The 16,613-nt window shown below is 38.6% G+C and overlaps 2 protein-coding genes across 3 annotated transcripts in view; one reads left to right on the forward strand and one right to left on the reverse strand.

Annotated features, from left to right (window-relative positions):
• Positions 1–16,613, reverse strand: part of LOC133651091 (neural cell adhesion molecule 1-like) — an 881,445-nt gene that overhangs the window by 326,374 nt on the left and 538,458 nt on the right. The window lies entirely within an intron of this gene.
• LOC133651094 (transforming growth factor beta activator LRRC32-like) lies at positions 2,067–14,056 on the forward strand. Its single transcript, XM_062049034.1, is given in 4 exon segments — positions 2,067–2,225; positions 7,711–7,804; positions 11,391–12,762; positions 12,765–14,056. Coding segments are annotated over 3 exon segments (1,953 nt in total). The 5' UTR covers positions 2,067–2,225; positions 7,711–7,714; the 3' UTR covers positions 13,256–14,056.

Here is a 16,613-nt window from a genome sequence, read left to right on the forward strand (position 1 = left end):
TTTCAGTTATGACTATCTTTAACATTTTTGACAACTAAATCTTAATTATGACTATCTTATTTCAAAATTATGACTACAGTATATCAACATTTTTTCCTTTTTTTTAAATCTCATAATTGACTTATTTCAAAATGTTGGCAATCTCAAAATGTCAACTTTTTAACTCATATTTATGACTTATCTCAAAATGATGACTATCTCAAAATGTAAACTTTTTATCTCATAATTAACTTATATCAAAATTTGTACTATCTTGTCTATCCATCTTATATATATATGTATGTATTTATAATATATATATATATATTTTTTATTATAGTGAACTTATCTCAAAATGTTGACAATATCTAAAAATTGTCAACTTTTTCAAAATTATGACCATCTCAAAATGTTAACTTTTTTATCTCATAATTGACTTATCTCAAATATTGAAATTATCATGACTATCTCAAAATGTTAACTTTATATCTCATAATTAATTTATAGCAAAATGTTGACTATCTTGAAATTTCTACATTTTATCTTATGATTATGATTTATCTAAAACTTAAACTTATATATATATATATATATATATATATATATATATATATATATATATATATATATATATATATATATATATATATATATATATATATATATATATATATATATATATATATATATATTTTATTATAGTGAACTTATCTCAAAATGTTGACAATATCTCAAAATTGTCAACATTTTATTTCAAAATAACCATCTCAAAATGTTACCTTTTTTTAATCTCATAATGGACTTATCTCAAATATTTAAATTATTATGACAATCTCAAAATGTTAACTTTATCTCGATTCATCTTAAAATATGACTATTAACATTTTCACTTATTTTATAGTTGACTTATCTTAAAACTTTGACTCTAAAATGTTTTCCTTTTTATGCCTTAATTATGAATATCCAGTATATCAACATTTTGTCTTTTTTTTTAATCTCATAATTGAATGTAAATGTTGAAGTTATTATGAGTATCTCAAAATGTTTACCTCATCTCATAATTAAGATTTATCTCAAAATATGACTTAACATTTTCACTTATTTTATAGTTCACTTATCTTAAAACTTTTACTCTAAAAATGTACTTTTTATGCCATAATTATGACTTCTCTCAAAACTATGACTTATCTCGTAATTGACTAATCTCAAAATCATGACTTTATCAGAATGTTTACTTTTTCTTTCATGATTTCGACACCTTATGTCATAATTACGACTTATCTCAAAATTATGATAACAAAATGTAGATTTTTTTTTTATGCCATAGTTATGACTTATTTTGGGAATATATTTTTCTTTCCGTAGCGTAAAGGGGAATCCAAAGATTTTGACACAAACCTTGCTAAAGAGAAAGTAGCTGCTCAATGCAATGTCTTGGTCTGACCGGCAGAGGACGCTATTTAATGTTTAGACAAGCGGTTGGGAATCCCGGGAAATTTGTAGTCAAGAGATTTAATGTTTTTGTCACCTGAACAGCAAACCTCAACAAAACAGGTGTCGATTGTGAAACTGAAAGTGTGCAGAGTTGCCGAGCAGGTAAGACCTATCTGGTTTATATTTTCATTTAAATATGTTTTCTCGCTTTTTAGCAACTAAAATTGGCAACCATTGATTGGAAAACTTTTTAACATGCACTTCCAATCTATAGCCATTGTTGTTCATTGACTGTTTGCTTCCCTTGTTTTGCTGTTTTTGTAGTGAAGACAAATATGATGACTTGAAAAATAAAAAGTAAGCTTTTCTAAAAAAAAAAAAAAAAAAAAAAAAGGCGAAGGCAGATGTGACCTGCGACTCTAAAATGCCCCAAATTCCTATTGGACTTTTGTATTGTAGCAGGGAGAAGTGCGCATGGTAGTGATGAGAGGAGGGTCGGTCTTCTTGAAATGAGGGCCCCTTTTTTAGGAGGAGGAGGGAGCAAGGGGTGGTCTTGGATGGAGGGGAGGGGGGCTTTGGCGAGGCCTGGCCCCTTTTTTTCAGGATGTTCTCACAGGATGTTGATGGCTGGAACCATCAGTCCGAGTCAGCTGTGAGAGAGACCGCAGTCTTTTGGTTCCTAGTAGTCGCTGTCAAAACTATTTTTGTTTTTGTGTGTGTGTGTGTTTGTGTGTGTGTGTGTGCGCAGCTGAGGATGTGAAATCAACGTGGTCAGGAACCGCTGGGAGGACGACAACTCTGCTGGGAGTCAGGTAAATGTTTTTGTTGTCCTTAGGAAGGACGGCGCTGTTGTTTGGGATGTGACATCACAGCAGATGACTAAAAATAGCAGCGTTCTCTTGTCATGGCGTTTTTTATAGTATGTCCTTAAAAACAGCAGGGTGGTCCTGTCATAAAACTTGTGTTTGTGGCAGTAGGTCCTTAAAAAAAAACACAGCAAAGCGTTCCTGTCACTTTGGGATCTTTGACTAGCGTTTTTTGTAAGTATGTCCTTAAAAATAGCAGGGTGGTCCTGTCATAAAGAGGATTCTACACTCAGTAGGTACTTAACAGAAAAGTATTCCTGTCAGATGGAGGATCTTTAACTAGCGTTTTTTGACAGTAGATCCTTAAAAACAGCACAGTGGTCCTGTCACATTGGGAGGGGATCTTTAACTGGAGTTTTGGACAGTAGATACCTAAAAACAGCAGAGTCCTCCTGTCACGATGGGGATATTTGACTAGTGTTTTTGATAGTAGGTCCTTAAAAACAGCAGGGTGGTCCTGTCGTAAAACTTGTGTTTGTGGCAGTAGGTCCTTAAAAAAAAACACAGCAAAGCGTTCCTGTCACTTTGGGATCTTTGACTAGCGTTTTAGTTTGTCCTTAAAAACAGCAGGGTGGTCCTGTCATATAGAGGATTCTTCACTCAGCAGGTACTTAACAGAAAAATATTCCTGTCAGATGGAGGATCTTTAACTAGCGTTTTTTGACAGTAGATCCTTAAAAACAGCACGGTAGTCCTGTCACATTGGGAGGGGATCTTTAACAGGAGTTGTTGACAGTAGATACCTAAAAACAGCAGAGTCCTCCTGTCACGCTGGGGATATTTGACTAGTGTTTTTGATAGTAGGTCCTTAAAAACAGCAGGGTGGTCCTGTCGTAAAACTTGTGTTTGTGGCAGTAGGTCCTTAAAAAAAAACACAGCAAAGCGTTCCTGTCACTTTGGGATCTTTGACTAGCGTTTTAGTTTGTCCTTAAAAACAGCAGGGTGGTCCTGTCATATAGAGGATTCTTCACTCAGCAGGTACTTAACAGAAAAATATTCCTGTCAGATGGAGGATCTTTAACTAGCGTTTTTTGACAGTAGATCCTTAAAAACAGCACGGTGGTCCTCTCACATTGGGAGGGGATCTTTAACTGGAGTTTTGGACAGTAGATACCTAAAAACAGCAGAGTCCTCCTGTCATGCTGGGGATATTTGACTAGTGTTTTTGATAGTAGGTCCTTAAAAACAACAGGGTGGTCCTGTCATAAAACTTGTTTGTGGCAGTATGTACTTAAAAAACAGCAAATAGTTTCTGTCACTTTGGGATCTTTGACTAGCGTTTTTGTTAGTATGTCCTTAAAAACAGCAGGGTGGTTCTGTCATATAGAGGATTCTTCACTCAGTAGGTACTTAACAGAAAAGTATTCCTGTCAGATGGAGGATCTTTAACTAGCGTTTTTTGACAGTAGATCCTTAAAAACAGCACAGTGGTTCTGTCACATTGAGAGGGGATCTTTAACTGGAGTTTTGGACAGTAGATACCTAAAAACAGCAGAGTCCTCCTGTCACGATGGGGATATTTGACTAGTGTTTTTGATAGTAGGTCCTTAAAAACAGCAGGGTGGTCCTGTCATAAAACTTGTGTTTGTGGCAGTAGGTCCTTAAAAAAAACAGCAAAGCTTTCCTGTCACTTTGGGATCTTTGACTAGCGTTTTAGTTTGTCCTTAAAAATAGCAGGGTGGTTCTGTCATATACAGGATTCTTCACTCAGCAGGTACTTAACAGAAAAGTATTCCTGTCTGATGGAGGATCTTTAACTCGCGTTTTTTGACAGTAGATCCTTAAAAACAGCACGGTGGTCCTGTCACATTGGGAGGGGATCTTTAACTGGAGTTTTGGACAGTAGATACCTAAAAACAGCAGAGTCCTCCTGTCACGATGGGGATATTTGACTAGTGTTTTTGATAGTAGGTCGTTAAAAACAGCAAGGTGGTCCTGTCATAAAACTTGTTTGTGGCAGTATGTACTTAAAGAACAGCAAATAGTTTCTGTCACTTTGGGATCTTTGACTAGCGTTTTTGTTAGTATGTCCTTAAAAACAGCAGGGTGGTCCTGTCATATAGAGGATTCTTCACTCAGTAGGTACTTAACAGAAAAGTATTCCTGTCAGATGGAGGATCTTTATCTAGCGTTTTTTGACAGTAGATCCTTAAAAACAGCACAGTGGTTCTGTCACATTGAGAGGGGATCTTTAACTGGAGTTTTGGACAGTAGATACCTAAAAACAGCAGAGTCCTCCTGTCACGATGGGGATATTTGACTAGTGTTTTTGATAGTAGGTCCTTAAAAACAGCAGGGTGGTCCTGTCATAAAACTTGTGTTTGTGGCAGTAGGTCCTTAAAAAAACAGCAAAGCTTTCCTGTCACTTTGGGATCTTTGACTAGCGTTTTAGTTTGTCCTTAAAAATAGCAGGGTGGTTCTGTCATATACAGGATTCTTCACTCAGCAGGTACTTAACAGAAAAGTATTCCTGTCTGATGGAGGATCTTTAACTCGCGTTTTTTGACAGTAGATCCTTAAAAACAGCACGGTGGTCCTGTCACATTGGGAGGGGATCTTCAATTGGAGTTTTTGACAGTAGATGCCTAAAAACAGCAGACTCCTCCTGTCACGCTGGGGATATTTGACTAGTGTTTTTGATAGTAGGTCCTTAAAAACAGCAGGGTGGTCCTGTCATAAAACTTGTGTTTGTGGCAGTAGGTCCTTAAAAAAAAACAGCAAAGTGTTCCTGTCACTTTGGGATCTTTGACTAGCGTTTTTTGTAAGTATGTCCTTAAAAACAGCAGGGTGGTCCTGTCATATAGAGGATTCTTCACTCAGTAGGTACTTAACAGAAAAGTATTTCTGTCAGATGGAGGATCTTTAACTAGCGTTTTTTGACAGTAGATCCTTAAAAACAGCATGGTGGTCCTGTCACATTGGGAGGGGATCTTTAACTGGAGTTTTGGACAGTAGATACCTAAAAACAGCAGAGTCCTCCTGTCACGCTGGGGATATTTGACTAGTGTTTTTGATAGTATGTCCTTAAAAACAGCAGGGTGGTCCTGTCATAAAACTTGTGTTTGTGGCAGTAGGTCCTTAAAAAAAAACAGCAAAGCTTTCCTGTCACTTTGGGATCTTTGACTAGCGTTTTTTGTAAGTATGTCCTTAAAAACAGCAGCGTGGTCCTGTCACATTGGGAGGGGATCTTTAACTGGAGTTGTTGACAGTAAATACCTAAAAACAGCAGAGTCCTCCTGTCACGCTGGGGATATTTGACTAGTGTTTTTGATAGTATGTCCTTAAAAACAGCAGGGTGGTCCTGTCATAAAACTTGTGTTTGTGGCAGTAGGTCCTTAAAAAAAAACAGCAAAGCTTTCCTGTCACTTTGGGATATTTGACTAGTGTTTTAGTTTGTCCTTAAAAACAGCAGGGTGGTTCTGTCATATAGAGGATTCTTCACTCAGTAGGTACTTAACAGAAAAGTATTCCTGTCAGATGGAGGATCTTTAACTAGCGTTTTTTGACAGTAGATCCTTAAAAACAGCACGGTAGTCCTGTCACATTGGGAGGGGATCTTTAACTGGCGTTTTGGACAGTAAATACCTAAAAACAGCAGAGTCCTCCTGTCACGCTGGGGATATTTGACTAGTGTTTTTGATAGTAGGTCCTTAAAAACAGCAGGGTGGTCCTGTCATAAAACTTGTTTGTGGCAGTATGTACTTAAAAAACAGCAAATAGTTTCTGTCACTTTGGGATCTTTGACTAGCGTTTTTGTTAGTATGTCCTTAAAAACAGCAGGGTGGTCCTGTCATATAGAGGATTCTACACTCAGTAGGTACTTAACAGAAAAGTATTCCTGTCAGATGGAGGATCTTTAACTAGCGTTTTTTGACAGTAGATCCTTAAAAACAGCAGCGTGGTCCTGTCACATTGGGAGGGGATCTTTAACAGGAGTTGTTGACAGTAAATACCTAAAAACAGCAGAGTCCTCCTGTCACGCTGGGGATATTTGACTAGTGTTTTTGATAGTAGGTCCTACAAAAACAGCAGGGTGGTCCTGTCATAAAACTTGTGTTTGTGGCAGTAGGTCCTTAAAAAAAACAGCAAAGTGTTCCTGTCACTTTGGGGTCTTTGACTAGCGTTTTTTGTAAGTATGTCCTTAAAAACAGCAGGGTGGTTCTGTCATATAGAGGATTCTACACTCAGTAGGTACTTAACAGAAAAGTATTCCTGTCAGATGGAGGATCTTTAACTAGCGTTTTTCGACAGTAGATCCTTAAAAACAGCAGCGTGGTCCTGTCACATTGGGAGGGGATCTTCTACTGGAGTTGTTGACAGTAAATACCTAAAAACAGCAGAGTCCTCCTGTCACACTGTTGTCTAGTGTTTTTGATAGTAGGTCCTTAAAAACAGCAAAGTATTCCTGTCACATTGGGGATCTTTGACCAGCGTTTTTGACAGTAGGTCCTATAAAACAGCCAGGTGATCCTGACCCTTAGAGGATCTTTGACTTGCGTTTTTGACTGTAGGTTCTAAAAAACAGCAGTCCTCCTGTTACATAGAGGATCTTTGACTAGCGTTTTTGACAGTCGGCCCTAAAAACAGCAGTCCTCCTGTTACATAGAGGATCTTTGACTAGCGTTTTTTGACAGTAGATCCTTAAAAACAGCAGCGTGGTCCTGTCACATTGGGAGGGGATCTTCTACTGGAGTTGTTGACAGTAAATACCTAAAAACAGCAGAGTCCTCCTGTCACGCTGTTGTCTAGTGTTTTTGATAGTAGGTCCTTAAAAATAGCAAAGTATTCCTGTCACATTGGGGATCTTTGACCAGCGTTTTTGACAGTAGGTCCTATAAAACAGCCAGGTGATCCTGACACTTAGAGGATCTTTGACTTGCGTTTTTGACTGTAGGTTCTAAAAAACAGCAGTCCTCCTGTTACATAGAGGATCTTTGACTAGCGTTTTTGACAGTCGGCCCTAAAAACAGCAGTCCTCCTGTTACATAGAGGATCTTTGACTAGCGTTTTTGACAGGAGGTCCTTAAAAACAGCGGAATCCTGTCACATATGGGATCTTTGACTAGTGGGTTGTGAAAAGACAGTTTGGGTATCATCCTGTCATATAGAGGATCTTTGGATTATGTTGTCAAAGATGACCATGGCAGGTTGCCACTAAAATAATGAACAAAGACTCGCACACAGAGATACTCACAAGATCAAAAAGTAAACAAATGACAATGGTTTCATTTGTAAAGTCATCCCCTTTCTGCAGAACCAGTTTATAAAAGAGAAAAAGCCCCTTGTATGATGCGAGCCAGGGCATAAATAGCTCAGTCAAAAGTCAACCAGAAGCTCTACTTCCCTTTGGCTTCCTTTTCGCGAGGCCTGCATCAACTCCCAGCTCGCATCCTGCTCTTGTGTCTATTCATGATTGATCCTTGTGCCGCAGCAACATGGCCACCTTCCCGCTGCTCCTCCCGCTCATCGTGGTGTGCATGGCGTCCGCCGCTCGCCCGCCCCGCCACCGCCCTCCATGCCGCACGGTAAGTCGCGTTCACACATCTTCTCTTGCACATTCCTGTATTATTATTATTCTTTTAGGAAACATAAACACATAGCAAGGTTTATTTTAACGACACGGCAACCACGAAGACGAAGTACCTAACAATCCGAGCGCTGCTTCCCTGAAACGGTGAAAAGCCAAACACTGTTGAAATACTTTGTGACCCCTCTTAAATTACCGACAGTAGTTGTTGTAATTGGGTGACAATCTGGGAACTCACTCTGCTTCCTGCGTTTCCAAGGAAATACTCACTAATGACCAGAAAGCGACTCACTGGTGGCTCATAAAGTGCGCAATAAGTCATGTTGAGTAAGAACGAACATGACAACACCCTAAAAAAATGGGTTTTTTTCTCCTTTTTTGCTGTTTTTTGAAGCACAATAAAGTGATCTCTGGGCCAAAAAAAGCATGTGTGAAGAGATGTAATGTGCATATCAGGCCAGCGGGTGGCGATGAATACAGTGGTGCACATGTACAGATAGATAGTCACTAATGTCCCTCTTTCAGATTAATGAAGTAGCATGAATTGATTAACGTGGACCCCGACTTAAACAAGTTGAAAAACGTATTCGGGTGTTACCATTTAGTGGTCAATTGTACGGAATATGTACTGTACTGTGCAATGTACTAATAACAGTTTCAATCAATCAATCAATCAAAGCTAACTATAATTTTTTTCCCCGACAATGCTAATTTATGTTCAGTCAATAAAGGGCCGACTCCCACATTGAATTCATTAATAGCCAATCGGGAACGAGATAACAGAAGAAGACGGAAGCAAAGCAAACAAACTTCGGAACGACTTGGGGAATCGAGAAGCTAATAGTTAGCCCAGCTTATTGTTCGGGTACTGTCTGTAATTGTGCAAGAGCTCAGATTATTTGTTTGTATGTATTTGTTTATTTGAAGGACAATGTGCAGTCATATTAAGAAGATTTAGCACCATGCTGATTTCCGTCTGTAGTCCTTTTATGGCGTATTTAAAATCCATTTTTGCGACGTTGACTCGCGTTATTCCGTATTAACGCTATGACGTTTTGTTTTGTTTTTCTGGTCTAGAAACATTTTCCAGTGAAAAATTTAAGCCTGCACAGGCCACTTCCATACATTTCGTGAATTAAAGATGCTAAAACCAATACAGTACAATGTAGATCCATCAATACATGCTCAACTTTTTGAACACAACATCCATATCTTAGCTTTGTGTTATCGCTAACAAAGCATATGCTATGCACTTCCGCCTTATATGAAGCGTGATCAAGCATAAAAAAGGGCTAAATGAACTGAAAATATCAATATTACTGTAGTATTGGCCACTAGACAAGACGCTGTACAGTATCGTGGCCACTGTTTGGCTCAGCCTCAGGCAGCATTGGTATCAATCAATCAATCAATCAATGTTTATTTATATAGCCCTAAATCACAAGTGTCTCAAAGGGCTGCACAAGCCACAACGACATCCTGAACGCTACAACGACAGCATGAACGCTACAACATTTTTTCGGCATTAGTGTTTTGACTGTCAACCAGAAGAAGACCCTCTGTTTTTTTGTGGGGGTTTTTGCATACTGAATGATTGATTTATTGATTGAAACTTTTATTGGTAGATTGCACACGACAGTACATATTCCGTACGATTGACCACTAAATGGTAACACCCGAATAAGTTTTTCAACTTGTTTAAGTCGGGGTCCACGTTAATCAAATCATGGTAAGACTGCTGTTTTTAATGCTACGGTATTGTTAGGGGTCTTTAAAGGCCTACTGAAATGAAATGTTTTTATTTAAACGGGGATAGCAGATCCATTCTATGTGTCATACTTGATCATTTCGCGATATTGACATATTTTTGCTGAAAGGATTTAGTAGAGAACATCGACGATAAAGTTCGCAACTTTTGGTCGCTGATAAAAAAACAGCCTTGCCTGTACCGGAAGTAGCGTGACGTCACAGGTTGAAGGGCTCCTCACATTTCCCCATTGTTTACAATGCAGCGAGAGCGATTCGGACCGAGAAAGCGACGATTACCCCATTAATTTGAGCCAGCTGGCTCAAATTAGGATGAAAGATTCGTGGATGAGGAAAGTGAGAGTGAATGATTAGAGTGCAGTGCAGGACGCATCTTTTTTCGCTCTGACCGTAACTTAGGTACAAGCTGGCTCATTGGATTCCACACTTTCTCCTTTTTCTATTGTGGATCACGGATTTGTATTTTAAACCACCTCGGATACTATATCCTCTTGAAAATGAGAGTCGAGAACGCGAAATGGACATTCACAGTGACTTTTATCTCCACGACAATACATTGGTGAAGCACTTTAGCTACGGAGCTAACGTGATAACATTGTGCTTAAATGCAGATAGAAACAAAATAAATAAATCCCTGACTGGAAGGATAGACAGAAAATCAACAATACTATTAAACCGTGGACCTGTAAATACACGGTTAATGCTTTCCAGCTTGGCGAAGCTTAACAATGCTGTTGCTAACGACGCCATTGAATCTAACTTAGCAACGGGACCTCACAGAGCTATGATAAAAACATTAGCGCTCCACCTATGCCAGCCAGCCCTCATCTGCTCATCAACACCCGTGCTCACCTGCCTTCCAGCGATCGATGGAAGGACGAAGGACTTCCCCCGATCATCCGTGCGGTCGGCGGCTAGCGTCGGCTAGCGCGTCTGCTATCCAAGTCAAAGTCCTCCTGGTTGTGTTGCTACAGCCAGCCGCTAATACACCGATCCCACCTACAACTTTCTTCTTTGCAGTCTTCATTGTTCATTAAACAAATTGCAAAAGATTCACCAACACAGATGTCCAGAATACTGTGGAATTTTGAGATGAAAACAGAGCTTTTTTGTATTGTATACAATGGTGTCCGAATACTTCCGTTTAACTACTGACGTCACGCGCATACGTCATCATACATAGACGTTTTCAACCGGAAGTTTAGCGGGAAATTAAAAATTGCACTTTATAAGTTAACCCGGCCGTATTGGCATGTGTTGCAATGTTAAGATTTCATCATTGATGTATAAACTATCAGACTGCGTGGTTGGTAGTAGTGGCTTTCAGTAGGCCTTTAAGAAATGCTCATGTAAACAAAGGATCAATACAAGGGAGGTTTGTTTTGTTAAAACCTGTAAAAGTTAGTTCTTGTATTTCCGAGGTTTGATTAAAATTTATAGACGCTAAATGTTACCCTCTGCAGGTATTGTGTAAGCGGTGAGCACTTTTCATCAAACCACAAATATGCCAAGAAAAGCTTTCACGGCCTTAGTGAGAAATCAGAGATGGAGACAGTTTTATGGGCTGTTTTTGGACTAGGAGACATTAAGGGGGTGCGGCGGGGGGTGTTCTCTAGCCATGTGGTTTTAATTCTAAACTCAATAAGTATAATAAATATTTCAATGTGCTAGGGGGGAGAACATGGCAAAGAAAGGGGTGTCTCCACACTAAAAGGTATTCCATCTTGGCTGTTGTGTTTCTAAATTGGAGAATTGCGATTTTTATTGGACCAATGTAATAAACCCTCTGACATACCATACGGTCTTTTTGTTGGCAGGTCCAGATGAGTGTGGTTGTCTGCAGTGATCTGAGCCTTACCAGCGCCCCCATCAACCTCCCCCCGGGCGTTCAAACGCTGGACCTCTCGCACAACCAGGTGCAGAACCTCACCCTGGAAACCCTGGCGTATCGAACGGACCTCCGTCACCTCAACCTCAACTCAAACAAGATCCTCTTCATCCAGCCCGGACTCTTTGAAAACATGACTGATCTTAAAGTCCTGGATCTGGCCGGTAATCACCTGAATGTCTTCGCGCTCTCCAAAACCAAAATTGGGACTCTCGCAGCTGTGGAGACTCTTGATCTGTCGAGCAACGGGTTGTACACCGGGATGTCCGATTTCTTAATCGCGGACTCTCCGTCACTGCTGGAGCTGTCCTTGGACAGTAACAGCATCACCAAAATAGCACAAAACACTTTCAGGGGAGCTTTGTCCTTGAGGAAAGTCAGCCTCCACAACAACGTCATTTTAGAGATCGAAGACGGCGCCTTTGACTCTCTGGATCATCTCACTGAGCTCGACTTGTCCAAAAACTCCATCACGTGTATCACGGACTTTAACCTGAGTCGGTTAAAAGTGTTAAACCTCAACCAGAACAGTGTTGAGATTTTCCAGAGCACGAGATCGACCGACGTGTACGACCTAGTATTTCTGGATTTGAGTGAGAACAAGCTGGCTCGCTTTCCGCTCCTCCCAGCGAACAACACCATCCGACATCTAGACCTTTCACACAACCAGCTGCAGAGCATCAACATGACCGACATGCTAGAAACGAAGACCCGTGTGGTTTTAAATCACCTGAGATACTTAGACTTGAGTTACAACCAACTCAAGGACACACCGCAGTCCTTTTTCCACACGATGACATCCCTGGAGGTGCTGAACGTGAGCAACAACTGCATAGACTCGTTTTCGATCGGCGATAAAAACCTTCTACCCGCAGTGACAATCATCAACCTCAACTATAATTCTTTACAGAGACTTTCATTCGGCGAAGCTACTCTACAATCCTTGCGACAGCTTTTACTACAAGGAAACGACCTTAGCACCCTTGAACAGGAAACCTTCCAAAAACTTCCAAGTCTAAACCTCTTGCAGCTCCAGGAAAACAACCTGAAAGTCTGTCCCTTGGATACAAAACCATCTCCGTCGGACCCCAACCACATCCACCCTCCAGACTGTGTCTCTTTCTCTTGCATTCCCAATCTAAAGTCACTTTACCTTTCTCAGAACAACCTAAATAGTTTACCTTTGAGGGCATTTGCTGGCACCCGTCTGAGCCTGCTGGACTTGTCCCTCAATCCCGGTTTGGAAATGCATCCTGACTCTCTGTCCGGTCTTGAGCACACCCTAATCCACCTGTTCCTAAGGGAAACAACATTTCCAAGCTGAACACGGACATTTCCTCCTTGACGAGCCTCAAACTCGTAGACCTGTCCACCAACCAGTTGACCAGTCTCCCCACTTTGACCAGTGAGTCGTCCATAGAAACTCTTAATCTGCAGAACAACAGTTTAGTCACTCTAGAGCACAGCACCATGGTCGCTCTGGAACGCTCGCTGAAAACGCTCTACGTGGGTTCCAACCCTCTCAACTGCTGCAGCAACCTCGGCTTCCTGTACTTGGTCCAGCACTCAGCCGTGGTGGTGCCCGACATCGAGACAGTCACCTGCGTTCTCCAGGATGACTCGGAACCGGTCAATATCAAAAAAGTAAGCCGAGAGATGTGTCATCGACCAAAGAAAGCGAACTACATCATTGGTATCGTCGTGATCGTGCTGTTCACGGCGATCACGTTGGGACTGCTGGTGAAATACTGCAAGTCGAGGAAACGGAAGCGCATCAGAAGGTTTAGCGCATGAACAACGTGTAGGGAGGACTTATTACTTTTTTGAAGGGACGTGACACCTCAATTTGGGTTTTAAAATCTCTGATTTGTACGGAGTTACAAAGGTTGTGCAAGAAAAAAAACTAGCAAACATTGAAACAATTTAGTGGGTATTTACCTTTTGGTAAATACCCACTAAATTGGCCTACTAAATTGGCATACTCAGTGGCCTAGTGGTTAGAGCAGGGGTCACCAACCTTTTTGAAACCAAGAGCTACTTCCTGGGTACTGATTAATGCGAAGGGCTACCAGTTTGATACACACTTAAATAAATTGCCAGAAATAGCCAATTTGCTCAATTTACCTTTAACTCTGTTATTATTAATAATTAATGATATTCACACTTAATTGAACGGTTTAAAAGAGGAGAAAACACGAAAAAAATGACAATTACATTTTGAAACATAGTTTATCTCCAATTTCGACTCTTTAAAATTCAAAATTCAACCGAAAAAAAGAAGAGAAAAACTAGCTAATTCGAATCTTTTTGAAAAAATTAAAAAAAGAATTTATGGAACATCATTAGTAATTTTTCCTGATTCAGATTAATTTTAGAATTTTGATGACATGTTTTAAATAGGTTAAAATCCAATCTGCACTTTGTTAGAATATATAACAAATTGGACCAAGCTATATGTCTAACAAAGAAAAATCATTATTTCTTTTATATTTTCCAGAACAAAAATTTTAAAAGAAATTCAAAAGTCTTTGAAATAAGATTTAAATTTGATTCTACAGGTTTTCTAGATTTGCCAGAATAATTTTTTAAAATTTTAATCATAAGTTTGAAGAAATATTTCACAAATATTTTTCGTCGAAAAAACAGAAGCTAAAATGAAGAATTAAATTAAAATGTATTTATTATTCTTTACAATAAAAAAAATAAATTTACTTGAACATTGATTTAAATTGTCAGGAAAGAAGAGGAAGGAATTTAAAAGGTAAAAAGGTATATGTGTTTAAAAATCCTAAAATCATTTTTAAGGTTGTATTTTTTCTCTAAAATTGTCTTTCTGAAAGTTATAAGAAGCAAAGTAAAAAAATTAATGAATTTATTTAAACAAGTGAAGACCAAGTCTTTAAAATATTTTTTTGGATTTTCAAATTCTATTTGAGTTTTGTCTCTCTTAGAATTAAAAATGTCGAGCAAAGCAAGACCAGCTTGCTAGTAAATAAATACAATTTAAAAAATAGAGGCAGCTCACTGGTAAGTGCTGCTATTTGAGCTATTTTTAGAACAGGCCAGCGGGCTACTCATCTGGTCCTTACGGGCTACCTGGTGCCCGTGGGCACCACGTTGGTGACCCCTGGGTTAGAGTGTCCGCCCTGAGATCGGTAGGTTGTGAGTTCAAACCCCGGCCGAGTCATACCAAAGACTATAAAAATGGGACCCATTACCTCCCTGCTTGGCACTCAGCATCAAGGGTTGGATTTGGGGGTTAAATCACCAAAAATTATTCCCGGGCGTGGCACCGCTGCTGCTCACTGCTCCCCTCATCTCCCAGGGGGTGAACAAGGGGATCGGTCAAATGCAGAGGACAAATTTCACCACACCTAGTGTGTGTGTGACAATCATTTGTACTTTAACTTTAACTGTAACTTTTAACTTTAACTTGGAAGTGACTGCAGTTCTCGACTAGTAATGTCTAGTCATGGTGTCCTGTTTGGTTAGGTGAAAAATGGACGTCACTGCTCCTCGTTCCTGTGACAGAACATAAAATGTTGGCTTGTTATTTAGGGAGACACGCCTCCTAGCCTTACCCTTATTATTAGCTTAGCTTTACATAGCACATCACAAAAAGTGGAAATGAAGGAATAGTAGGTGAATGAAAGTTAAATCTGATAAAAAAATTTAAAAAAAAACTCTCATGAAGTTGTTTAATTTTAGCTAAGTAGAACAAGGCTAGCTGGTCTTTAAGCTGTTTTTTTTTGTTTTTTTTAAAAGCTAGCTTCTAGCCCCACTTTAGCATAAATCTGATAACGCTAATAATAAGCAACAAAATTCCTAAACGCCCAATGTTCTAGAAAACAAACAAAGCACTACAAAAAGCAACGTAAGATTGTAATTACCGTTGTGAGATGAAGTATAAAAGTGTGGCTGATGAAGAAGTCACATGACATGACCGTACACTTTATGTGATTTTGCACTTTAGGCTTTCTCTGGTGTGCGTGTGTGATTGTATCTGTTGTGAACACTAAGGAATAATACTGAAAGTAATAGGATTATAAATGGTCTGAGTAATCCTATAATTTATTTATTTTTCTATTCTATAAGCCAAGCTGTATATTTTAACTGTGTTTTACATAGCATGTATAAATATATGATTGATATAAATGTATGGCGCATATATAGTGAAATTAAAGTGCTGTATTGTGGTGACACACTGACAAAATGTGATTAAATGTAAACCTGTGCACACTGTAATCAGAGTCTGTCCCTCAGTAATCATCCCGACAGTTGAAGTCATTTAGTATTTATCATGCTTACATTTTTAAAGCCATTCTTACAGGTCTACATACTTATATCCCGACATATGTCAACTCGTAGCTAAATGTTGTGTTTACATTTTACACAGCTTGCAGTTCAATGTGATTATGTTCATAAATGTGTTTAAAAGAAAGCTACAAATAGCTTTGTTTGGGTTCTATGCCTTATAAATGCATCCACCAACATGCCTGCCCATACACATTATAATTCATTGTAATATTATTTTGTGGCATTTTCTTTAAAATCTGAGATATATAAAATAGGAATACTTTTGATGGGACAGCGAAATATATATTTTTATGTCTAAAGTAATCGGTATACTTTTTAGTACTTTTAATTTTAAATTAATCCTTTTTTCAAGTTTTATTTTTTACCATGAAGGCTTTCCTTAAGATATAACTTAATGGGGAAAAAAAGCCTTAAATATGTTGTGCTACGTAGAAAAAAATGTTAATTTGTCATAGTTTTTAATTTTCTTTTCACATTTTTATTCGTAATATACTTATTATTAGTATAACTGTCATATTAAATATGACAGTTATTTAAACATAACTCCTAAACCAAACATTCAAAATGTCTAATAATGCCTGAAATAATGTATCTTTGTGAGTATTACTAGAAACATATGCTGTTGTACTGTTTGCAAACACAAAAAAATTGTTTTTTACTCAATATGACAGTAATGTTCTTAGAATCCTGAGATAATGCAAAAAAAGCAATAAAAATGTATTCAAACATAACACAAAAATATTTTTTTTACTCAATATGACATATATTATTTCTTTATAATAGCTATTGTGTTTTAATATTAGCTATTATTTTCTGTTGATATTTTTCCATAGTT

The sequence above is a fragment of the Entelurus aequoreus genome, linkage group LG05 (assembly GCF_033978785.1).
Source record: "Entelurus aequoreus isolate RoL-2023_Sb linkage group LG05, RoL_Eaeq_v1.1, whole genome shotgun sequence".
NCBI classification, from domain to species: Eukaryota; Metazoa; Chordata; class Actinopteri; order Syngnathiformes; family Syngnathidae; genus Entelurus; species Entelurus aequoreus.